The sequence below is a fragment of the Lithobates pipiens genome, unplaced genomic scaffold (assembly GCF_037356315.1).
Source record: "Lithobates pipiens isolate NorthernLeopardFrog02 unplaced genomic scaffold, aLitPip1_a1.2 Scaffold_18, whole genome shotgun sequence".
NCBI classification, from domain to species: Eukaryota; Metazoa; Chordata; class Amphibia; order Anura; family Ranidae; genus Lithobates; species Lithobates pipiens.
Window position 1 is genome coordinate 193,723,115 of NW_027507758.1, and position 26,129 is coordinate 193,749,243.

A 26,129-nucleotide genomic window follows, 5' to 3' on the forward strand; every position below is an offset into this window, starting at 1 on the left:
GTTCTAGGGGGTGCGGGGTGGGGGGGGGTTCAGTTTTTGTTTCTGCAGTTGCAGAGGATGGGGGTTTGTTTTAGTTTTTTTCTGTTGTTAGGAGTTGCTATCGTACTACGAGGTGTGTGCTGCCTTGCAGGGGTATATATGTCTACATGGGTACTGGGGAAGTGTGTTAACAAAGTGCAATGTGGTGTGGTCTCTGGGGTTTGGTGGGTGGGGGGTGGACGGGGTGAGGCTCAGTGGCCTTGTGATGTGCAGTATGGCTAGTGTTTCCATACTGCTGAACTCCACGATTAAGAGGTCGCTGGTGTTTAAATACTTGCAGAGGTATGCCCCTCACGTTTGTATACTCCAAGAGACGCATTAGCTGGGCCAGCGGGTCCTGGGCCTTTGGAGGGCGTGGGTAGGTACGCACTATCACTCTACTTACTCGAGTTATGCTAGGGGGGTGAGCATACTGATTCGGAGATCACTCCCGTCCCAGGTCCTAGACGTCCGTACTGACCCTGGGGGCAGATATGTGATCCTACACATGACTATTTGCGGGAGACACCTGGTTTTGGTGGGATTGTATCTTCCCCCCCGGCTGACTCGACAGTTCTCTATGATATTATGCGGATAGTGATGGGAAATTCTACACAAGAGGTCTTTATATTTGGTGACTTTAACTTGGCCCCTAGGGATGACCTTGATAGGCTGCACCACAGATATAGGTCCTCCTCAGACTTACGGCAGTGGGCCACTACGTTTACATTAACAGACGTATGGCGGCATTACCACCCCCATGATCGGGAATACACCTGTCACTCGGCTTCCCACAGAGCCCTCTCCAGAATTGATTTAGTCTATGCTTCTTCTTGGGCGCTTGTATGGACACAGGAAGTCCGGCACTTGCCCAGGGGCATCTCTGACCACTCCCCAATATGCCTAACTATATCCCTGGACAGACCTTCCGGACTGAGACTCTGTCGCTTGTCGGGTTTCTGGGCGACGGATGACAGGTTGAAGGAACCAATGACTGAGGCACTCTGTCAGTATTGGACTACCAACGGGGAATCAACATCTGTGCCGAATGCATGGGATCCCTTTAAGGCCTGGGCGAGGGGGGCTTTCATCTCTCATATACAGAGGGAGGCTGAACGGTCCCTACGGGAGCGGGAGGAGGAGGCTGGGAAACAAGAGGCGGCCTACATTCTGGACCCCAGCGACTCTACTTACCTGACGTGGCAGGGTGCGTTGCGGGAGCTCTCGTTTTATAGTGTGGAGCAGACTAAAAAATCTATGCTACACGCTAGGCAGCGGATGTTTTAATTTGGAGATAGAAATGGGCGGTTGCTTGCCTGGTTGGCAAGGGGGCAGATTGGGTCCACGCATATAGCTCAGATTCGGGGCGCTACGGGGGAACTACTGTCTTCCCCTACGGACATTAATTGCCGGTTTCTATCCGGCGGAGTTGTGGAATTATTTACAGCAGGTCCCCTTCCCTATGTTATCTCAGGCGGACAGGGATATGCTGGATGGTGACATCATGTTGGAGGAGGTACAGGCGGCGATTGGGGCCCTTCAGTCAGGCAAGACTCCGGGAATGGATGGGCTGCCCTCTGAATTTTATGTACATAATATGGAGCTCCTTGCCCCAAAACTCACTGCCTTGTTCTTGGGCCTTGGGACAGCAGAGGCCCTCCCTGAGTCTATGGAAGAGGTGGTCATTGTCCTTATCCCCAAACCAGGTAAGGACCCGCAGGAGTGCTCCTCATACAGACCCATTTCTCTACTAAACATAGATGCCAAAATACTAGCAAAAGTTCTAGCTACTCGACTTACGTCGGTCATCTCAAAGCTGATCCATGCCGATCAGACTGGTTTTATGCCGGGTAAAGGTACGGACATCAATATACGTCGCCTTTTTCTCAACCTGTCTAGCATGCATGATAATAGTAGCTCCCGGGTGGTGGCGTCACTTGACGCAGAAAAGGCGTTCGACTCTGTGGAGTGGGGATACCTCTGGGAGGTGCTTCGTTGTTTTGGGGTTGGCCCAGGTTTTCTGCGTTGGTTACAATTACTCTATCGGGCGCCCAGGGCTAGGGTGTGCACCAACGACAGGCTTTCGGATCTGTTCCCACTCCACAGGGGCACACGCCAGGGATGTCCTTTGTCCCCGGGGCTTTTTGCTTTGGCTATAGAGCCTTTGGCAATTTTTATCAGGAGGTCCCTGGGAGTCTAGGGGCTGGTGGTGGGCGGAGTGGAAGAAAAGATATCGCTGTATGCGGACGATGCTCTGCTCTACCTGAGGGATGCTGGTCCCTCGTTAGCAACTGCCCTGAGAATATTCGATCAATTTGGAGTTCATTCCGGTATCCGTATTAACTGGTCTAAGTCCAGTCTGCTTCCCTTGGATGGAGGGGACTGTGATGGATCAAACTCCGGTCCACTGGAGTGGGTATCCTCCTTTAAGTATCTGGGGGTGTTGGTATCCAGAGACCCCGCCCAATACTACCGACTCAATATATCCCCTTGCTCTGCTTTGTTAAGGACCGGTTTCGGTCTTGGGCTGGGTTGCTTCTGAACCTTTTGGGTCGTGTCAGCATTTTTAAGATGATGGTGCTGCCCAAACTCACCTATATGTTTAGAAATAGTCCGGTGTGGGTTCAGGCCTCATTTTTTCGTGAACTGGATGGGTACCTTACCTCCTTTTTGTGGAATGGTGCGTCTCCACGCTTGGCCAGGGCCACGCTGCGCCTCCCCACCCATTTGGGGGGACTTGCCCTCCCAGATGTGCGGGTCTATTATTGAGCAGCAATGTTAGTTACAGCTTATTGGTGGTTGGAGGGGAGTCGATCTAATGCTGCGGTGAGTGTAGAGGCAGCACGGGTGGGCACGAGACAGGATCTTCAAGATCTGGTATATAGGGGGGTTAGGGCTTGTTCTGATCTCCCAATTCCGACGAAGTCTACACTGAAGGCGTGGGTTGTGGCTAGGCGTCGTTTTTCGAGTACCGAACGGTGGTCTCCCGCTCAGCCGCTTTGGGGCAACCCCACCTTGCACCACTTTCATACGGTTCCAGACCACCGGGTGTGGGCTAGGTACGGGATAACGACTCTTAGGGATATCATGCCTACGGGCGCCCTACTGACGTATGCACAATTATCTGGGAAATATGACCTCCCGGGTTGGATGTACTTTCGTTACATTCAATTGCGTCATGCAGCCAGGGCCCATTACCCGACTCCCCCCTGCTCCAATTGGACCCATTGGAGGACCTCCAATCTGATAGTGACCTGCGAAAGCCCCTCTCAGCATTGTACAACACCCTATTGCCAAAGGACATTCCCAGACTGGCCTGGTTGTGGGAGGAGTGGTGAAGTGACATCCCGACACTCACTAGGGAAGATTGGGAGGACTCTCTAACTTATGGTCCCAGGGTGATGATAGCAGCGGGTGACAAATTGATCCAGCTTAAATTTCTTCACAGAGTGTATCTTACTCCAGTCAGACTGTCGAGAATGTATACCGACAGGGACCCGCATTGCCCCCGCTGTAGAGCGTACCTTGGCACATTTATCCATATGTTCTGGGAGTGCCCGACCCTGGCGACTTTCTGGGAAAGGATTTTTGAACATATGAATGTTCCTATGGAGTTGTCGGTCCCCAGGTCACCGGAGCTTGCTCTCTTGGAAATACAGGAAGATGCTCAGAGGCCACACCACAGTAAGATACTTATCTCTATACTCTGTTTTTATGCTCGGAGGGAGATTCTGGTGCGATGGACATCCCCAGTTCCACCTAGGGTGTCTGCATGGGAGAATAAAATAAATGCTGTGTTACCCATGTACAAATTGACATATATGAGCAGGGGCTGTCCTTGGAAGTTCGACAAGGTATGGTCCCCATGGATTGGGCCTACCCTTGGATAGTAGACTAGAAATGACATGTTGCTCTGCGTATCCCTCCTTCCACACTTTTATTCCCTCTGATGTTTTTTCACGCTTCTCCCCTGTCTTCCTTCCCCCCCCCTCCTCGTTCCCCATCACCCCCCCTCTTTTTGCCCTTCCCTTGTTTTCCTCTGTCCCCCCTCCCCTCTCCCCCTTTCTCTCCCCAGTGGGCTATATCACTGCACTGGGTATCCTTTGGTTCACACAGTCTTAGTGTTCATTATGATTGCTATAACGACCTCTGTACACTGTTAACTGTATACCTTGTATGCAGATTCTGTATTATGATGAAGTTCAATAAAGCACTCCTGATTGTTAAAAAAAAAAAAAAAAAAAAAAACTACGTAGAGGGTTCTTTACTGTAAGAGTGGCAAGCATGTGGAATTCCCTTCCACAGGCGGTGGGATCAACGGGGAGCATAGATAGTGTCAAAAACTATTACATAAGCACCTGAACGACCACACAACATACAGCGATATACAATGTAATACTGACATATAATCACACACAGGTTGGACTTGATGGAGTTGTGTCTTTTTTCAACCTCACCTTCTATGTAACTATATGTTAATGTGCTGGTAAATAGGGACATACACATTTCTGTCTGTAATGTCCAAAGGCAAAACAGCTTCCTGAGAAGGGGAAGCTGAGACAAACCTAGTGGATTCTACATCCCAAGTGGAATATTTAGGCCTGAATGAAGACATCTACAACCATCAGACCCAAGCTGGATATGATACTGCCTTTTGGGGATAGAATAGAAAAAATGTTAGAGTAAAGCCTCTAAATCCATTCTGCTGTGCTCTCAAATGACATGTGAAGCAAATGCCTTTACATGTCGGCACTACAGCCCAACACCTTAACCAAAAATGACTGTCCTATTGGCTGATAAAATATGATTATGGGGGAAAAAAGATGGGCAATATCAACGAACCCACCTACGCTATAGGACAGCGGTGGCAAACCTTGACACCCCAGATGTTTTGGAACTACATTTCCCATGATGCTCAACTAGAACGCAGAGTGCATGAGCCTCATGGGAAATGTAGTTCCAAAATATCTGGGGTGCTAGGGTTTGCCATCACTGCTATAGGGCAAGGCTGCTTGCAAGTGCTTCCAGAGCTTCACAAAAATTGAATCAATGTAAATGAAGGCTGGGACATCCCACATTAGCCTAGTCCATTTTTCCAATTTTTGACAGACTAGCCTCATGGACAAGGAAGGGTGCAAGGTTTTGGAAGGAATATCCAGCTTTTAGCTATGGGATCCATAAACAACAGTGTATCCTCCAAAAGGAATCCTCAGTGCTTTATTAGGGCAGGACTGCCAGAACATAGTAAGAACAGCACACTTTTAATAAAGGACTTCTGAAAGGGTATAGGACTGCAAAATATTCAAAGTTGTTCAGGAGTTTCCCACATGCCATATAGGATGCCTAAAAGCAGCTGTGCATTATATAAGTGTTAAAAGTCTGAGGGGCTCAAAGGGAACCTAAACATGTAGCAACGACTAGTAGAGGCTACAGCCTGCTCTTCAAATATAAAGCAGCAAGCAACACAGCACTATCAGCCAAAATAGACTCTCCCAAGTCTAACATCTATGGCAGCTGCTAGTGTCTCAACAAAAGTAATAGACTCTGGCAAGGATTTGAGAAATCTTTCATTAGATGGAGTTTCAGCTGAAGGCACAGAGGCCAATAAGGCTGCAGACATGTCAGATATTGACTCTGCAGGGGAAGTCATAGTGGTATTCTAATGGCCTCTCTGGTCATAGCCTGCAATCAAGTACTATAAAGCCCATAACAACGAGAAGGGGACCAATCCCTACAGTATGGGGGGGGGGGGGGAACCTCAAAGTGGTTCAGTGGGAGACAATATTCCAGGCTGTAGGTATCTGGCCCCAGGGAGGGAGCAATGCAGGTATCCTCGGGAGGTAGTGATGCCCTTGTAAAAACAGACTACATAGGATAGGAAGGAAACAGGCACACAGGGGGGCATAAATTCTCATACAGTGCCTTAAATAAAGTATTCATACCCCTTGACATTTTCCATATCTTGTCATGTTACAACCAAAAATGTAAATGTATTTTATTGGGATTTTATGTGATAGACCAAGTGGCACATAATTGTGAAGTGATGATAAATGGCTTTCAAAATTCTTTGCAAATAAATATGTGAAAAAGCGTGCATTTGTATTCAGGCCCCCTGAGTCAATACTTTGTAGAACCAGCCTTTGCTGCAATTACTGCTACAAGTCTTTTTGGGTATGTCTCTATCAGCTTTGTACATCTAGAGAGTGACATTTTTGCCCATTCTTCTTTGCAAAATAGCTCAAGCTCTGTCAGATTGGATGGAGAGCATCTGTGAACAGCAATTTTCAAGTCTTGCCACAGATTCTCAATTGGATTTAGGTTTGGACTTTGACTGGGCAATTATAACACATGAATATGATTTGATCTAAACCATTATATTGTAGCTCTGGCCGGCTGTATGTTTAGGGTCGTTGTCATGCTGAAAGGTCCCAGTCTCAAGTCTTTTGCAGACCCCAACATGTTTTCTTTTAAGATTGCCCTGTATTTGGCTCCATCCATCTTCTCATCAACTTTGAGTAGTTTCCCTCTCTCTGCTGTACAAAAGCATCACCGTAACATGATGCTGCCACCACCATGTTTCACGGTGATGATGGTGTATTCAGGGTGGTGTGTAGTGTTAGCTTTCCGCTAAACATAGAATTTTGCGCTTAGGCCAAAAAGTTACATTTTGGTCTCATCTGACCAGAGCACCTTCCTTCCACATGTTTGAGGTGTCCCCCACATCGCTTCTCGCAAACTTCAAATGGGACCTTCTTATGGCTTTCTTCTTGCCACTCTTCCATAAAGGCCAGATTTGTAGCTTGCATAACTAATAATTGTTCTGTGGACAGATACTCCCACTTGAGCTGTGGATCTCTGCAGCTCCACTCGAGTTACCATGGGTCTCCCGACTGCTTCTCTGATTAATGCTCTCCTTGCCTGGCCTGTCATTTTAGGTGGAATGCCATGTTTTGGTAGGTTTGCATTACTGCTATACTTTTTCTATTTTGATGTTCAAAACTTTGGATATTTTCTCATAACCTAACCTGGCTTTAAACTTCTCCACAACTTTATCTCTGAACTGTTTGGTGTGTTCCTTGGCCTTCAGGATGCTGTTTGTTCACTAATGTTCTCTAACAAACCTCTGGGGGCTTCACAGAACAGTTGTAATTATGCTGAGATTAAATTACACACAGGTGTACTCCATTTACTAATTAAATGACTTCTGAAGGAAATTGATTCCACTAGATTTTAGTTAGCAATATCAGAGTAAAGGGGGCTGAACACAAATGCATGCCACACTTATCAGATATTTGTATAAAAAAATTGAAAATCATTTTCTTCCACTTCACATGTATGTGCCACTTTGTGTTGGTCTATCACATAACATCCCAAAAAAAAAAAAACACATTTAAATTTTTGGTTCTAACATCACAAAATGTGGAAAATTTCAAGTGGCATGAATACTTTTTCAAGGCACTGTATGTCACCCAAGGAGGGAAAAGGCTGCCACAATCGGGATGGAGGAGGGATTAAAGGGATTCAGTGCAGGACTAAGGTGCTCCGAGTCTTCAGTGCATGCGTCTCTCAGGACCTCTGCACCATAAAAACTGTCCTACATTCCAGTGACAGAGACTGGGAGTGACATGTCAAAGGCAAAAAAAAGAAAAGTATCCAATAGGCTATCCAAGACATCCAAGTTTCATCCCCAGAGGATGAAACATGGGCACCTTCCCTATGACAGGCCGCTTCCCACCAGAGTGAAGACAGTCAGCCCAGGGAGGGGACACTGCAACAAGTCACTCAGCCATATGTGCACCCCATGAGACACTACACAAATTGCCCTAATCCAGGATAGAGCTGGCGTAGCTGAACATGTAGCTCTGCATGAGCTTGTTGGTTGACATGGGGGGGCTACTAGGATCTAAATCAGGGGTAGGCAACCTTAAAGAGGTGGAGATCTACCTGAACAACATGGGATCACTGAGCCCAGTGTCACCTCCTCACACCCAGTGGCAGCTGGTGCTCACATTTTTTATTTTTTTTGGGGGGGGGGGGGCGCAAACAAATACCATTAAAAGAAAGCTCTTTTTCTGTGGGAAAAAAGGGACATTTTATTTGGGTACAGAGTTGTATGACGACGCAATTGTCAGTTAAAGCAACGCTGTGCTGAATAGCAAAAAATGGATTCCTATCTTTGGTTGATCACAAACACCTGGCTATGCCCTCTGCAGACATACGCTGATCTGGGTGGTATACAGCTCCAATTGGCCATGTGCATGAGATATAGGACAACGATCATCTTATCTGTCTCTAACACACTTAAGGCGGATGTTAACTATTATTATAATGACATTTAGCTTGCTAAAGCACTGTTTATCATAACAAATGCAATTTTTTATTTTTTTGGGGAAAACTTATTTTTTCTTGTAGTTGTGCATCTTAGCACTTCTGATCTCTCGCAGCCACCTGATGTTTATATGCCTGCCCCCCTGCACCAGCGGCATGTCATTAGTTGGCAGGACATTTCTGCACAATGCATGTTACCACATCCATCTCCACCAGAAGTATGTGAAACCAAGTGACAACCCAGGAAAACAATTGGCAGAGGGGGACAGAGCACTGTCACTATAACAGGAAGTGCCTGAACTTGGACCTCCACAGGTATCATTGGGTATCATTGGGTATTAGAACGACAGCTGCAGATTTTAAAATATTGACAATAACTTTTGAAACAACATTGACACGATGAAGATTGGGTGCACAGGTCACAGATACAGTCTAGCTGTGGGAACTGTCACAATACAGATGGCACACATATACATCATCATTCATTGCTTCCTAATTCTCTCAAATGTAATGAGAAAGCATGTCCTCTTATTGGATGAGATGATCAGTGCAATTATCGGACGTCTGGCAAGGGGGATTTTTTTTTACAGACTAAACAAAACAGCCATCCTGAAAATGTATTTCCCCATTCCCCTCAGGAATGCAAGTCTGATTTCCTAACAAAGACTTTCCCAGCTGTGTGGGCTGGTGGCACATAAATATGACATTGGGTGAAAGAGGCAGGGATGGAGCCTGGGGTGGATGGTGGGTGAGCAGAGCCGTATGCTCTCACTGATGTCCCTCATGCAGCAGAAAGTTTGCTTGTTCCACAACATGCTGCTGGGGAAAGGGGTTCTTTGTGTGCAGCTTACCCACATCACCAACACACTTTTTGAATAGATCAGACACAAAGCACAGATTGGCCATAAGACACAAAAAGTAATTAAAAGTGACTCAAAGCACTTTGCAGGCTACACAGGGCTTTACAAGTAGTTTGCATGCAGATCAGAGGGGGTAAAGTCTTAGTAGAACTATGGGGGGTGGTGGTCCTGATGAACGGGCAGTCCCGCGATACAGTGACAGGGTGTTCACTTTGACAACAGCATGGGAAACAAAATGTCCAGACAGACAACAGGACCCGCTCCCGTCTGTCAGTTCAGACACCCTCTGTCCCCTGTACACAGCCTGCACCTACCTTTCTTCCCCTTCATTGCCTGATGGTCGGGGGTGGGTACTGAAAATGAGGAGTTAAAGGAGTAGTTAAATGTCTGGTGTGTTCTTCAATCTGTCACTTCTCCAAGTTGTTGCATTCTCCCAGCAGCACCACCAGTAGATCCTCCCACCCAGACACTCAGCCCTCAACCTGTCTGATCCCACAGTCAGGGCAGGACTCCTGCAGCCTGCTTAGCTAAGTTAGCTCACCCAAATACCTGTCCAGGCCGTGCTCTCCAAGTGGTGGGAAACCAGATGTGATGGTTCAGAGAAAAGCACCACCTACCGTCCTGCGGACCCACCAATCACAAACAAGCAACAGGTGGAATGAATCAATCAATGGAGAGTGGGAGTGCGCCCTGTTGGCACTCCAAAGACCGCCCAAATGAAGCTTTTCAGCTGCAATCACCTGATTGCAGCAGTCAAGCTTCTGACAGCTCACTTAAAAGGATCACTTTTTTTCCCCTCCTATGTCTATCTTTGGGGTGGGGGGGGAGACTCTCCCATGCATTAATGGGCTGCCACTGCTCACACCTAATTTAATCCTCCAATTGGCGTACTACCGCGTTGCAATTGCGGTGAGGAGGCAATATGTCGCCTTCCCACCACCTTTCAAATACACTCGGGTCATTTCCAAAAGGAGCAACAGGGCTTGCTGCACTTGTAAATGAGCTCTTAGTTGCATTCGGCAGTGGCACCTTTAGGGCTCATTCCCATGTAAAGTTGGAGGTTGGTAAAACCTGGTGGTTGTGTTTACTGCCCCCAATCCCTACCCCCTTTAGCTGCTAAGGCAGCAGCCAAAATGTGTACACATGCCACAGCAGGAATTAAACACCCTATTGCTTTTGATGGGTGCTACGGCCTGCCAATTGTGACCCATTCAAGAAAAACTGCACGCTTCTGCGGTGTCCAAGGGTGAGAAGGTGGTAAAGAAGCAATACAACACTGCCTTCTTTAACCCCTTGTTTGCTGTACTGCACAAGATTGCAGGGCACCTGCATGGGTCATGCTTGGTAGGTGCTACACCCTTCAACCATGGCAGGGCGTATAACCCCTTCTGGAACATGTGTACATCCCTGGCCACTGCAGCTAAAATGGGGAGCGGTTGGGGCAGGGGTGGCAAAAACACATCTTAACTATGGTGTTTTTAGAAAACGCACCAAATCTGCAGGATATAATGGTCTAAGCGCAGCAAACCCACAGGAAAGCTGCAGGTATACTGCACTGCACCTGGGGTACAGGTAAACTGCAGCACATCAGTGTGAAAGCAGCCCTTTACTATTCTGCCCAGTGTATTGATTCACATTGACCTGAAGATCTCTTCTTTCCTGCTGCCGGCAACACTCTGGAGACCGCTAGCTGGGAAAAATAGGATTTTTATTACAGCTTACCTGTAAAATCCTTTTCTTGGAGTACATCATGGGACACAGAGCCAAAGTAATTACCTCATGGGTTATGGGCCATCTTCAGGTGTTGACAATGCTATACCCAATCAAGGAAGTTCACTCCCTATATAATCCTTCCTCCTTCCAGGAGCACATCAGTTTTTGTAGCAAAGCAATATACTTAAATCCCAAAAGAGGGGAGGGACCTTTTTGCCCCATGATGTACTCCAAGAAAAGGATTTTACAGGTAAGCTGTAATAAAAATCCTATTTTCATTATCGTACATCATGGGACACAGAGCTTAAGTAATTACTTAATGGGACGTCCCATAGCAATGCTACTTGAGGGGAGGGAGAGACAACCCGCAGCGTACCCCCAGACTTGAGGATTTATACTGTTGCCTGCAGCACACTGCGCCCGAAGGCGATATCCTCATACCTCCTTACATCCACCTGATAAAATTTTGTGAATATATGCACTGAAGACCAAGTTGCGGACTTACAGATCTGAGCCACGGAGGCCTGGTGACGCACTGCCCAAGAAGCACTAACCGCCCTATTAGAGTGCACCTTAACTTGAAAAGGGGGAATCTTACCCCTTAAATTATAAGTTTGAATTATAACTTGCCAAATCCACTTAGCGACAGTGGATTTTGATGCTGCCTGTCCTTTCTTAGGACCCTCTGGCAGAATAAATAAGAAATCAGTCTGAGCAGGTGTCTTTAAATAGATGTTCACTGCTCTCACCATGTAGCGACTTCTCTTACCTGGGACATTGTTTTGGAAAAAAACTATGGTAGGACAATATCTTGGTTCAGGTGAAAACCTGAAACCACTTTTGGCAAAAAGTCTGGATGAGGGCATAACACCACACTGTCCTCATGAATAATCAAATATTGGTCTTTACACGAAAGAGCAGCCAATTCCGAAACCCTACTTGCTGAGGATATAGCAACCAAAAATACCAGCTTCATTGTCAGAAGGACTAAGGGAATATGCTGTATCGGTTCAAATGGCTGTTTTTGTAACACCGACAAACCTAAGTTCAAGTCCCAAGAGCTCAAAGGTGATCTAACTGGCGATCTAGAATGTGTAACAAGCGGTCTTTGAAATAAAATCGATAAGGCTGAGACTTGGCCCTTAATAGTACTCAAGGCCAACTTCATCTCTACGCCTAAAAGTAGGATGGAATATCGGCCCCCTGTGAGAGCAGGTCTGGCCTTAGTGGAAGGGACCATGGATCCTCCACTGCCATCTTTACGATTTCTGCATACCATGATGACCTTTTGGGCCATGCTAGTGCTGCCAGAATTACCGGTTTTCTTTCCAATTTGATCCTGCAAAGAAGTCGAGGCAGCAATTGAATAGGGGAAAATGCATAGATCAGTAAGAACTGAACCCACAGTATCACCCAGGCATCTGTTCTGCATGCGAATGGATCCCTTGTTCTGGACACAGTTCAGACTAACTTTATGTTGAACTGGCCACTAGAAGATCTACGTCCGGAGTCCCCATCTTTGACAAACAGCCGAAAATATGTCGGGGTGAAGAAACCATTCCCCTGGGAATAATCTGCTGGCGACTTAAGTAGTCCGCCTGTCAATTCCCTATTCCCGGAATGAAGACTACCGGTAGGCACTGAATATTTCTTTCTGCCCAAGTTATACAGATCATCACTTCTATGCAAGGCCTGGGTACCATCCTGTGGCCTCAGTGGCTTAGATGGATCCGGATGTGGATTTTATTTAAATCCAGTATGGATCCCTCCTGGAGCTCCTAAGAGCACATCTTCACTCGTGACCAACATCTTAGACACTGGCGAAAAAACTGATGTGCTCATGGAAGGAGGAGGGGTTAAATAGGGAGTGAACTTCCTTGATTGGGTATACCAGTGTCAACACCTAAATGTGGCCGATAACCCATTAAATAATTACTTAGGCTCTGTGTCCCATGATGTACAATAAAGAAAGAGGTGGAGTGCAGTTAGTATCACTCTGCATGGGGCAGGAGCTAGCACTACAGAGGAGGCATTAGCTTATGCGGCTCTTGCTCCCTACCACAGCTCCAACTTTACAAGTAGTCCCTCTGCATTGCACTCTGGTTAATGCAATGGGATGGTGGGTCAGCGAGCCCAGACCACTATCTACCAGTGACCTGCTTGCAATCTACGGCTTGCTGATCCCTGATCTAGTTTATCCAGCTTATCAACCAGCTAAGCAGTTGGTTGAGGTTGTTAAAGACAGAAAAAATGAAAAGCTTCCCTACAAAAACAAAGATTCCCAGCAGGGAACTTAAGTCCTTACTTCTTGATGGGGGACTTGGCTTCTGCCAGAGGCATCTGCTATGCTGTGGTTTTGTGTGATGGTGCTATAACTCAACAAAGATTAGGCTATTTGCTGTGTCCTGCAATGAAGAGTGGAGAAATATTCCAAACAGCACAAGGAAATCTATTAAAGGTCAAAGTGGACCCGGACAAGAACAATATCTTAAAACTTACATAGAATTTAGATTAGTAATACAATTACAGTGAGGCACAAAAAAAAAGTGACAAGGCAGATACATTGCTTTCAATGAACAACAAAACCCAGGGAGCAATATAAGACCAAATAACAGTGGGTTTGTCTGAATGCCAAAACAGAGTGCACAGGGTAACAGAGAGAAAGTGTGATGACTGGCTCAGAATTACACACCGGTTCTGTATAGTCATCACCAGAAGAGGGAGGTTCCCCCCTTAAACCCAGGAAATGCATCATGAACAGACTTTGACATATGAGGAGTGATCATGGAGGAGGGAGTGTGGCTCCCTGCTCAAGTAAATGAGACAAACAACCAGTGAGATATTACAGACTGAACGAGTAAAACTTGAATCAGTGTCGTAGAATATATTGAAAATTCAGATGGTCAAGACAGTCATGTAGCTGGCATGTTGCAATTAGCAATGGCTAACTACTGTATATTCTAGCACGTTTTCTTTAAAGCAGTAAAAAAAAAAATATATATATAAATAAATAAATTACTATATTGCAGCATACTGATCTTTACATGTGGTGGTTGTATTTTTTATTAAATTTTTTTATCTTTTTTTCCTTTATTTAACCCAGTGATCCAGCCAATAACACACCTCCTTTCTTAGGGTGTCTGCATTCTGGATGAAGTAATAAAGCAAACACCTTTGGGCAGCAGCATTGTCAGTCTGGGGAGAGGATAGTATTGGACTAGCAGATTTAGATGGACAAATCGAAGTTGAACTCTAACGCTGTCTAGGAAGAAACATTTTTTTTTTCTTTTGTAATAAAGGTTTTACATAAAATAATAAAAACTGCTACTTTGTCTGGACAGCTTGAAAATAAAGGAAAATAGCCAGCAAAAAATAAATAAATAAAAGTGATCCAAGAATGGGTGAGCTGCAATTTAATACTTTTACTTTTGGGTTTAATACCAGTTTAACTACATTTTTAATTGATGAATTGTGAATACATATTTGGAACACTTATATGTACCACATTTTCTAGAAGTTTGTTGTATATTAACATTCATGCCTTTCTAAATTTATATTTGGAGCAATAATGTTTAGGTAATCTCCCAATAAAGGTAAATACAGAACACGTTCTCTGCACTTTCTACTATAGAAAATATAAATTAAAATATTCATGACTTTCTTTGCAAACAAATAATTGGAGCTGATGGTAAATAACTGCAACATTGGCAAAAATGTAAGACATTACACAGACACATTCCTTACCTATAGCTGCATTCTATACATATTTTTCTAAGAAAAAAAACCCTAATTTGAAAACTAACAGTGTTACTTAGTAAGGTTGAATAAAGACACCAGTCCATCCAGTTTAACGTGAGTTGGTGTGGGTGCACGTCAACAATTGTCCTATCCCCGTACATTGTGTCTCATTAAGATGCTCATCTATTATATATTATTTAAGGTACCCATATAGTGCCATCAATTTTACGCAGCACTCCATACATACATCGCACACTCACATCAGTCCTTACCCTCAAGGAGCCCACTATCCAAGGTCCCCATTTATACTAGGGTAACCCCTCATCCTCTACCCACTGTTCCCTTGAGAAGGGGTCTAAGGTGGGGGAGGGGGATCCAACAGGCTTCCTATCCTTTTGAATAGCGGATGCAGTTACATAGTTAGTAAGGTTGAATAAAGACACCAGTCCATCCAGTTCAACCTGAGTGTCTACAATTGCCCCTATCCCTGTATAGTGCATACTCACATCAGTCCTTACCCTCAAGGAGCCCAAGGTCCTCATTCATATACTAGGGCCAACTTTGGACAGAAGCCAAATAACCTACCAGCATGTCTTTGGTGTGTGGGAGGAAACCCATGAAGGTGCAGGAAGAACATGCAAACTCCAGGCAGGTAGTGTTGTGATTCAAACCTTTTTACTGCTGGCGAGAGTGCTACCCACTACACTACTACCGCCCTAAATGTGTTAAGGGGTAGAAAAATAAATACTTTTTTTTTTATCAAACCAGACTGATAGGACATATGAAATGTCTTCCTTTATTACATATGACACAAAAAAAGTTGTATACAAGATTATTTGCCTATGTGGCTACCAATATCTGGGGAGAACGATTAGGAAACTGCAGACTAGATTAAAAGAACACATTTCAGGTGTTCAGAGCCACAGCGTACCAAAACATTTTTCTAAATGTCATAGACGAGATCCTAGTAGTACCACTTTTTTGGCAATCATTAAATTCTCCCCCCATTGGAGGGGCAGTACTATTAAACGAGAAATTTCTCGATTGGAAACAAAGTGAATTTACAGCCTTAAAACGTATGCCCCTTTCGACATGAATAGCAATTGGGACATAAATTGCTTTATTATTAATGGCTGATTTTCATAAAAAAAAATTTAATTAACCACTTGCTTACTGGGCACTTAAACCCCCCTCAGTCCCAGACCAATTTTCAGCTTTCAGCGCTGATGCACTTTGAATGACAATTGCGCGGGCATACAACACTATACCCAAATGAAATTTTTATCATTTTTTTCCCACAAATAGAGCTTTCTTTTGGTGGTATTTAATCACAGCTGGGAGTTTTATTTTTTGCTAAACAAACAAAAAAAGATGCAAAAAAAAAAAAAATCATGTTTAATAGTTTGTTATAAAATTTTGCAAACAGGTAATTTTTCTCCTTCATTGAAGTGCGCTGATGAGGCGGCACTGATAGGCTGCACTGGTGGGCACTGATAGGCTGCATTGGTGGGCACTGATAGGCTGCACTGGTGGGCACTGATAGGCATAGTTAAGGTGGCACTAATAGGCACAGATAAGGCGGCACCGATGGGCACAGATAAGGCGGCACTGATGGGCAAAGACGGGCACAGATAAGATGGCACGGATGGGTGGCACGGATGGGTGGCACGGATGGGTGGCACGGATGGGTGGCACTGATAGATGGGACTGATGGGCACTGATAGGTGGCTCTGATAGGTGGCACTGCTGGGCACTGATGGGCGGCACTGCTGGGCACGGATATGTGGCACTGGGGTGCAGCACCTTTGTTGAGGCAGATTGTGGGCACTGCTGGGTGGCACTGTGGGCACTGCTGGGTGGCACTGTGGGCACTGCTGGGTGGCACTGACAGGGGGGACACATTTTTTATTCATGTGGCAAAGCAGGGGGCAGGTGGGCACTGGCAGGGGGCAGGTGGGCACTGGCAGGGCTGGCCGTGATCGGGACTAATGTCCCGATCACGGCCGCCGGTGATCGGCTTTTTTTTTTCTCCTCGCGCTGACAGGAATAATAGCCGATTACCGGCTCCGTTATATCACATGATCAGCTGTCATTGGCTGACAGCTGATCACGTGATAAGGGGTCGGGATCGACCCCTTGCACGGATCGGTGATCAGGCGAGTCTCGTAGACTCGCCGATCACAGAGCGCGCCGTGCGCGCCCCTCAGGGGGCGTGCAGGCCGCTCGTGCACGGGACTACGTCAATAGACGTAGTCCCGGCAAAGGTGATCCGCGCTGTAGCCGTCATTCGGCTATAGCGCGGGTCTCAAGTGGTTAATAGAATTCCTCTCCAACATTATTGTGAACAATATCTTGTTATATTCCTTTGCTCTTTTATTATGTGTATGTTGTAAACCAAAGCAGCAGGCTGACTGATTATTTAAAAAAATAAAAGAATATTTAAAAACAAAGAAACACATTTTTTGCAATATTTACTTATCCCCACTAGATGGAGTTGTTCTGGATTGGTGTACTTTAATGCATACAGAGAGCTGTTGTGTCTCCATCTTTTTGCAGCTGTACATAGTTGAAGTAAGAAGTACTCTATCGTCTATATTGGTTGCATAGTTATGAGTAGTGCTTTATAGCTCGAAACGTGATATATGCCATCTAAGCCAGTCCCCTGACAACGTCCTCTCTGACAAAACATGTTGGGCGTGTCCACAACATTACATCATCACACATGCTCACTGACTGTGGAGTCCGATGCGGCCACACAGCTTGCTGCTCTGGGAAAAGCACTCTGTTGTTTTTTACTGCATTTATGCAGATTTTAAATAGTTTGTCCATCTTTATTATTTTTATAATTATTTATATATATATATATATATTATTATTTATTCTTTTATTTTGAAATTAATCCCGTTGCAAGTATTATCTTGCTTATTATCATGCTTTGAAATATTTAATTTTTTTTTGGATTACATTAAGGGCGCATATATTTTCCTGATGGGACATGTGCCTGATGCCTGGAGTTTTCCTGATCAAAGTGATTCAACAAGCGCATTTGACCATTTATGTGATGGTCCACTGGATCCGGAGGGGGGCTCATCTATATGGTGTCACTACGTGGCGGATGCAAAATAAATTTGGAGTGTGGGGACACTCATATGTGAAGTGGAATGTGGATTCAGTTTTTGAACTAACTATTGCATAAACACACATTTATAACCTTTGCTGATTAGTTCGCATGGACTTTTTTACGGTATCAAGCTTTCACTTTATTTTGTCATATTTGCACTTTGTACAGCTTTTTTGACTTTCTTTGTATTTGTTATATAGATGCATCATAGGTAATTCTTGTTACTTATAATCGGATGATAATGCCTAGACTCTCAATCTCTCAGACATCCACTTTCCACCTTTTAAAATCTTCTAACAAGCGCTCCTTCTTTGATAATGGTAAGACGACCTCAACTTAACCTTTACAAAGGAACACAGGGACTAGATGATGCATTTTGAACACGAGTCAAAATTTCCAGGAATATGGACATAAACATTTGACTAGAGGGTATAGGTCACCAACAACCTTAAAAATATTGTCCACAGTTCCTCTGATATGTTGGATAAAGCAGCTGATTGTCAAACTCACAGCCATCATCCTAAACAGATTTTTTTCCTAAATGTATCAGATGTGTTTTTTTCTTTGGCTACCTTTTTTATATATCCATGTATCTGACTATGACACTGTAAGCTGTGATTCTTGGAGCATAGTATAAAGGCTATGGTTTACAATAATGGAAGTGCAATGCAAGACATCACAAAATAAAACCTTACCTTGATTAACATGAATTTCTGCATTTGTTCTACCCATTCTAAAAGTATAATACTGGATTGCAGGGCTCCACATAGATATTTATGGCTTGTATATGGATTCCTCACTAGACAAAAAACAGGCACTGTATGAGATAAGTCAGAATTATGGAATAAGATAATGTTTATCTAGTTTAAAGATAACAGCAGTTTAATACATAGCACTCTAGTTTATAGATAACACGTTTATAGCTAAAAGCAGCAAGCATGGAGGTGTTACCTACAGTAACCCATTGGATGTTATTTCTCTAGCACTGGCAAAAAAATAACAGAAAGCATAGAAGTGTTACCCTCAGCAACCCAATATATGGCATTTCTCTAATACAGGTTACAAAATGACCACATCTTACTGTAATGGGAAAAAAAAACACTTTTCTATTTCTGAATTCTTTAGAAATCTGTTCCATTGTTCATTACTCACCAACATAGTAATGCATAATGCAAAATGTCAGCTGATGTACCCGCTGATAGCACTTTTGGCAGCACAGCGCAAGTCTCTTGGTATTTCAAAAAAAAGTGCAAGTAATGCATGCGTAATGCACAGCACAATAGTGTCAATGGACCCATCAGGTCAGACAGTCCTAGAGGTGCCCTTACAGCATGTCCTTACACATTTTTACACAGCTTCCACAGGTGCACTGAGGACTACCAGCTTTCTCTCTTCCCGGATCCTCCATAGTAGCTTTGGCAACAGCCAGATTGGGGGGGGGGCATATATCAGGGAAAACTGATCCCATGGAATTATCAGGGCATCTGCCCTTAATGAGAGGTCACTGGTTCTGAACACAAAGCTGTCTAGTTGCCTGTTGAACCTGGATGCCAGCAGGTCTACATCCAGAACCCCCCCCATCGGCGGCAGATTGATGCAAACATCTCAGGATTTAGGGACCACTGCCCTGGTAACATCTGCTGGCGACTCAGAAAGTCTGCCTGCCAATTCGCCACTACCGGAATAAACACAACTGATATGGATGAAACAAATATTTCTGCACAGGTCAGCATGCGATCCACTTCCTTCTGGGCTGTCTGACTCCTGGTGACCCCCTGGGGATTGCTATATGCCACGGCCGTGGCATTGTCCGACTGGACCCTCACAGGACATCCCTGTAGTCTGGAAGTCCAGAAGCTTAGAGCCAAGCAAGCTGCCCGAATCTCCAACATGTTGATGGGCAAGCTCTTCTCCCTCCAGGACCACTCTCTCTGGATGGTGGCCTCCTCTAGGACTGCCCTCCCATCCAGAGAGACTGGCATCTGTTGTCACCACAGGTAAAAAAGGACCTTTCTTTTACCAGATTCCTGGTTAATATCCACCAACTGAGATTCTGAGGCATCCTTAGCCGAAGAAACGTGTGCCAGTCCAGAGTCTGGACAGTCTTGTTCCAGACAGGCAGAACGTTGCTCTGAAGTGGTCTGGAGTGGAACACTGCATAAGGGACTGCTTTGAATGAAGATACCATTTTCCCCAGTAGCCTCATACACAGGCGAATGGAGGGATATTTTTTCCTCTTTATGACCTGGACGAGGTTTTTCGTGACTCTGACCTTCTCTGGTGGTAAAAATACCTTTGCCTTGACTGTGTCTAGTATTAGCCTCAGATACTCTAGGCGCTGAACCGGCTGCAGGGCAGATTTTGTCCAATTCAGAACCCAACCCAGACGACCAAGTAATTGAACCGTCCAAGCTACATTCTGTCTCAGGTCTGGAACAGTCTGATCTATCAATAGTAGATCATCCAGGTATCCTGCACCCGATATTCTTTGAGATCTCAGAACTGCCAATACCGGAGCCAATATCTTTGTAAATACCTGAGGTGCCGTGGCTAACCCAAAGGGCAGTGCCACAAACTGAAAATGTTGGTCGCCCACCACGAATTGCAGAAACCTTTGATGAGACCTGCAGATTGGCATGTGAAGGTACACATCCTTGATGTGTATGGACGCCAGGAATTCCTCCCCGTGGAAGGAGGCTACCACTGAACGAATTGACTCCATTCGGAAAGAAGGAATGACCAGAAATTGATTCGGAGCCTTGAGGTCCAGAATAGGCCTTACATCTCCATTTGGCTTTGGGATTATGAAAAGGTTTGAGTTAAAAACCTCAAATATTTTGATGATTGGAACCTCTGAAATCACTCCTTGTCACCTTTAGTTGATCTATTGGATGAAGAAAAGACCTCTTCTTTACCAGGTCTATGGGGATGTTGGACATTAGGAACCAAGAGGGGGGCTGAGGCCATTGATACTGCCTGAAATTAGAAGTGCTGAGTACTGAAGCACTAGACACCTTGAAGGAAGGTCACCTGCTCCTCTTCCTAACTGGTAGAAGCGCACTCTTACCCCCTGAAATCTTCTGGATATATTTAGGCAGGTTTTCAAACAGCTGCTCCCCATGAAAGGGAAAATCAGCTAGTAATCTTTTGCAGTGTAACTCTGCAGCCCAGCTTTTTAACCAAAGTATCCTGCGTATATATGTACTGACAGCAGGGCCAACCCGGACATCTGTTACATGGAATCCTTAGGGGGATCTACTGCAAAACATGAGGCCTGAGGTAATTCTGCTAAATCCTCTTGCTGGATGCTTAAACACCTGGGCATTATCTACAGGACAGGTAAGACAGGGGAGAAATAGCAGCGTCCACAGATGGCATGCTCCATTTTCTTATAAACTTTTTTGCCATAGGGTACAAAAGGGCAAAGCTCTTAGGAGGCATAAACAGCTTATCCAGGTTATCCCAGTCAGCATACATGATTTTGTCTAGCAACGGATGCAAGGGAAACTCTGTGGAGGCTGCAGAGATCCTAAAGAAGAAAAGGAAACTTCAGGGACCTCCACAGGTGGTAATTTGAAACCCGATTGGACCATCTTCATGAGGGACTGGATTAGCAGTCTCTGGGATTGAGAGGCTGAAAGGTCCTTCAGAATCTGAATCCTCAGAGGTGGAGTCTGTGGCCTGACCTTCCTCCCGGTCATTCACTGCCACTTTTTTCACATCTTCTGCCCAATCTTGTTCTAATGCAGGTGGGGGCTCAGGTGAAGGGGCTCTATCCCGTTTCCTTCCCCCTTGGGAAACTGAAGCAATCATACCTGCTATTTTCCCCTCTAGCCCAGCTAAAGCTGATGCCAAGTTGTCCTTTGTAATGTAGATTGAGGCAGAAGCATTAGCTGTTGCTACAATGCCTGACAACCATAATGGCTCAGACTGGCCAATTGCCTCAGATCTTTCAGGAGAGTCAAACACAGCAGATGTAAGGCTAGCAGCCTCCAATACCGATGGTGGTGCATTTGCATCCCTTCCTGCTGCGCCTCCCCCACTCCTCTTCCGGGATGATATGCCTAAGAGAAAAGATTTGAGGTAAAGAAAACCCCACCTTTATGTACTTCAACCACTCTGAAAATACTACAGCTCTTACAGGACCTTTGGTGTCCTGGTCCATCCAGCCACAGTGACTCACGTGCCCAGCTGACGCCGCTCTACGTCCCCTCTAGCCTGCTTACAGAAGCCTAGGTGTGGAACAGCTCCTAATATGGCCACTTCCACCCCTACTGCGCATGTCCAGCATGTACCCTTTACCATGTGCACGCTTGTAGCGTCCTGTGCAGCACTCACGCCACTCCTCACATCTCTCGCGCACATTCTTTTGTGTCATTCCCGCGCACCCCCTCCGACCACATAAACAGCGGTGGGAAAGGGTCACCGAAGGTGCCGGAGTAAGAACTAGATAGGATCAACCTGGGTGGAAGCTCCACAGAGAAGCGGCGTCGTCCGCAACACCAGTGCCCCCGGTGAACAGAAAAATTATGACACCTGGCTCTAAAAAAAGGTAAGAGATTGGTAGTGTATGAATCCGGGGACAAGTGTGGGAAGCTGTTAGCCAAGACGGTTAGAGAACACAGACTTTCTACATATATCCCTCACATCAATGTAGTAGGAGGCCGCAGGGCAGTCTTACCAATGCATATTACGCAGGAGTTCAGAAACTTCTACTCAAACTTGTACAATTTACCGCAGACGACGGTGTCCCAATCAGAAATGGAGGAGTATGTTGTATCCTCTAGACTACCGTCCCTAACACCGAAAGTTCAAATAGACTTAGACTCCCCCATAACTATGACAGAACTTCAGCAAGCAATAGCAAAAACTAAGCCAGGAAAGGCGCTGGGTCCTGACGGTTACACCCTGCAGTACTATTAAATGCTGCTCCCGACTTTAGGACCACGTCTTCTAAAAGTATTTAATGCGATCGGGGCGGGAGGGACATTTGTCAGGGACTCTTTGAGTGCCCACATTTCAGTGATTCACAAGGATGGGAAAGACCTGGCAGCTTGTGGTAGCTATCGTTCCATTTCTCTACTGAATGTGGACCTTAAGCTGTTCAAGATATTGGCCAACCGACTACACGCATTTAATATCTGGTAGTATGGATTGCAGTTTAGAAAAATTGGCTCAGTTGAAATTCAGTGTGCTTGTATTACCCTTGCACTTCCTTTTCCTGGGTTTTATACTGAATGTAATTACCTTTTAATCGCTGTTTCCAAAGTTGATTTCTATTTCCACATCTGCAATCAGGGATGTTTTATTTGTAATCAGTAGATCTAGCAATGCCACCAATTCAAACTGGTAGGAGATCAAACTTCTCCTTTAAGTTAGGGGGCCTATAGCATACACCCACTATAACTTTCCTATTTGTTTCTTCCCTTTGAAGTTTCAGCCACAAGGATTCCACCACCTCCCTTGCCCCATTATGTCCTTCCTCACATTCGCTAGCAAATCATTCTTGATATACGAAAACACCCCTCCCTGTCTTCTACCGTCCCTGTGCCTCCGATATAAGGAATACCCCTGAACAGTTGCCAGCCAGTCAGGTTGTTTTTGATATTTACACAAAGTAGAAATACTCTTTGTGCGTCGGCTGCTGCAGTTCTTCCATTTTATTAGATAGGCTTCTAGCACTTGTGTACATGCCTCTTAATTTTGTACAGGTGTATATTATGTCCTTCTTAATTGTTCTGGGGCTGCAATTGGATACTGCCAACCTACTCACCTTTGCTTTAGGTATTTAAGTGGTTATATTACCACCAATGCCCCCAGTAGCACTCTCATCTGATTCCTCCCCCTCCGCCACCTAGTTTAAAAGCCTCTCTAACTTTTGTCCATCTTCTTTCCCAACAGAGCTGCAATCTCCCCATTTAGGTGCAGGCCATCCCCCCTTCTATAGAGTCAGTAACCAACTGAACCAACTGAAAAGTCAGCACAGTTCTCCAGAAACCCTAGTGTTTTATCCCCTCTAGAGAAGCCAGGGATAGTACCACGAAAGTCCTGAATCTTATACATATTGTGAATTCCAAGAAAACCCCGAGTATATTCCTGAACACAGATGCTGAAAAGGCGTTTGACCGGGTTAACGGGTCCTTTATGTTCACAGTTCTGGGCTAGGGAAGGCGATGCTCAACCGGATCACGAGAATATATTCTAGTCCGACCGCACGCATAAAGGCAAACTGAGTCTTGTCTGACCCCCTCCGGATAATAAATGGAACGAGACAGGGGTGCCCATTGCCCCCTCTCTTGTTTGCCCTTACTTTGGAGCCCTTTTTGTCTATGATTAGATCGAATCCGGACATACAAGGAGTGGGAGATGGTCGGAATCAGCACAAGGTATCTGCTTACGCGGACGATATGCTCTTCTCGCTGACTAGTCCGGAAGTATCCTTACCCAATCTATTTAGGGAATTCAAGGTATATGGCCGGTTGTTTAACCTTAAAATAAACTTTACTAAATCCGAAGCCATGGGGATATCTATACCGACACATGCCCTCCCGATCATACAATCAAACTTTCGGTTTGAGGCTTGGCTACGAACAGCCCTATTTGGAAGGGGCATTTTATTGGTGGGGGAAGATAGTGGCAGTGTTCCGCCCTTTTTTCCTGTCCACGACAATCGCTATCGAGGGTTGGCTCTTTTTCATAATATGGCCGCCAGATGGAAGAGAGGCTTGGGTGCCTTCCCGTGAATATTTATGGTGACCTTTCTTTGAGAACGTCATGTGTGACAAAACATGTCAGGGCGGCGTAACGCATTGACGTCACCACGTTGAACGTGACCCCCCGGAAGCACGGGCGTTCGTGTTTACTTAGTATTTTTATTGCCGGTAAAAAACGTTATTGATTATATATTGTGTACATTTTTTACAAATAAGCCTCTGGTGTTTTAAGGATAACACACTATCGGAATTCCTGTTTTTTTTTTTTTTTTTTAGACTCCTATATGGTTAGTTTTAGTCTGAGAGAACACATTGGCTTTTCTTCAGTAGGAGACTTCCCTTTTTGTATATTGGACGGAAAAACGGTATAAGGTGGGAGAAAGACGCAAGGAGTCTGGAAGCACGGTCATCTTGGTTTGACCAGTGACCCCGCAGAGGGCATTCACTTAATATATGCACCTTTATGTATTTACTTATTCACGTTGTTTATGCATTGGGTGTTTGTACACATATACTGAGATCAGTATAGTATTAGCGTAACTTTTTTTCCTTTATATACCCTTATCAGGACATATTAGAAAAGCAATTATAACTTAAAAGAAGCATCCTAGAGGATTCGTGGTAGCCCCTGCTACCATAGATAGATAGGCAAGGCCATCATCCCCTTCAAGAAAAGGTATCAAAAATACTACTGGGATAGTAAACTATCTTCCACCACCCTTCCCTCCAATCGCCTAACCATCACCCATAGAAACCTTTGCTGCGTCAACCCATCTCTTCTCTATTCTGCTACTGACCACCTCTATGCCAAAATCTCACATCCGTCTTGCCCCAACCAAGCCACTTCCATCTACAATACATCCCTGTCATCCACCCTGGACAAACTCGCTCCCCTCACTACACACAGAATCAGGCCTCGACCTCTACAACCCTGGAAAACAGATGACACCAGAATCCTTGCCCTTGAGCGTCTGTAGCACAAGTCTAAGTCTCTCAAAGACTTCAACCAATACAAATCTGCCCTCCCAAAATGCTATTCTTTTCCTCCACACTGCCAAGGAGACTTATTTTTCCACTCTTATTAACACCTTCTTATCCAGTCCCCATCAACTCTATACTTCGTTCTGCACCGCCTCAACCCACTGACTCACTCATTCACTGCTCAGGAGATTGGTAATCACTTCAAAAACAAGACTGATACAATTCGTGATGAAACCATCACGCTACAGGTATCTCCCCCTGTTAAGACCCCATGTCAACAGATACAATTAACGCTCCCTTTATTCAAACCAGCTACTATAAACTAAGTTGCTATACTTCTAACGTACACCTAAGCACCTGTCCCCTGGACCCTATTCCATCTGAAATACTACGGTCACCCTCTGACTCTATCCTACACTCTCTACTCCACACCTTCAATCTCTTACTCTCTTCTGGCATTTGCCCCAATGCTCTAACACGCATTGGTCACCCCCATGCTTAAAAATCCATCCTTGGACTCTATCAATCTTAACAATCTATGCCCTTTCTCCCTGCTCCCCTTTTCCTCTAAACTCCTTGAATGCCTGGTTTACAACCGAGTGACCACCTCACTAAGAATAACCTTCTTGATCCCCTTCAGTCTAGGTTACGGCCTCA

At 45.1% G+C, this 26,129-nt stretch overlaps 1 protein-coding gene across 4 annotated transcripts in view; it reads right to left on the bottom strand.

Moving 5' to 3' along the window:
- The window catches only part of MAP4K3 (mitogen-activated protein kinase kinase kinase kinase 3), a 783,526-nt gene that overhangs the window by 31,343 nt on the left and 726,054 nt on the right, over positions 1-26,129 (bottom strand). For all 4 annotated transcript variants that reach the window (XM_077486491.1, XM_077486490.1, XM_077486493.1 and 1 more), the window contains one exon: positions 18,474-18,577. In XM_077486491.1, the coding sequence (XP_077342617.1) occupies positions 18,474-18,577 (104 nt within the window). The remainder of the gene's footprint in view (positions 1-18,473; positions 18,578-26,129) is intronic.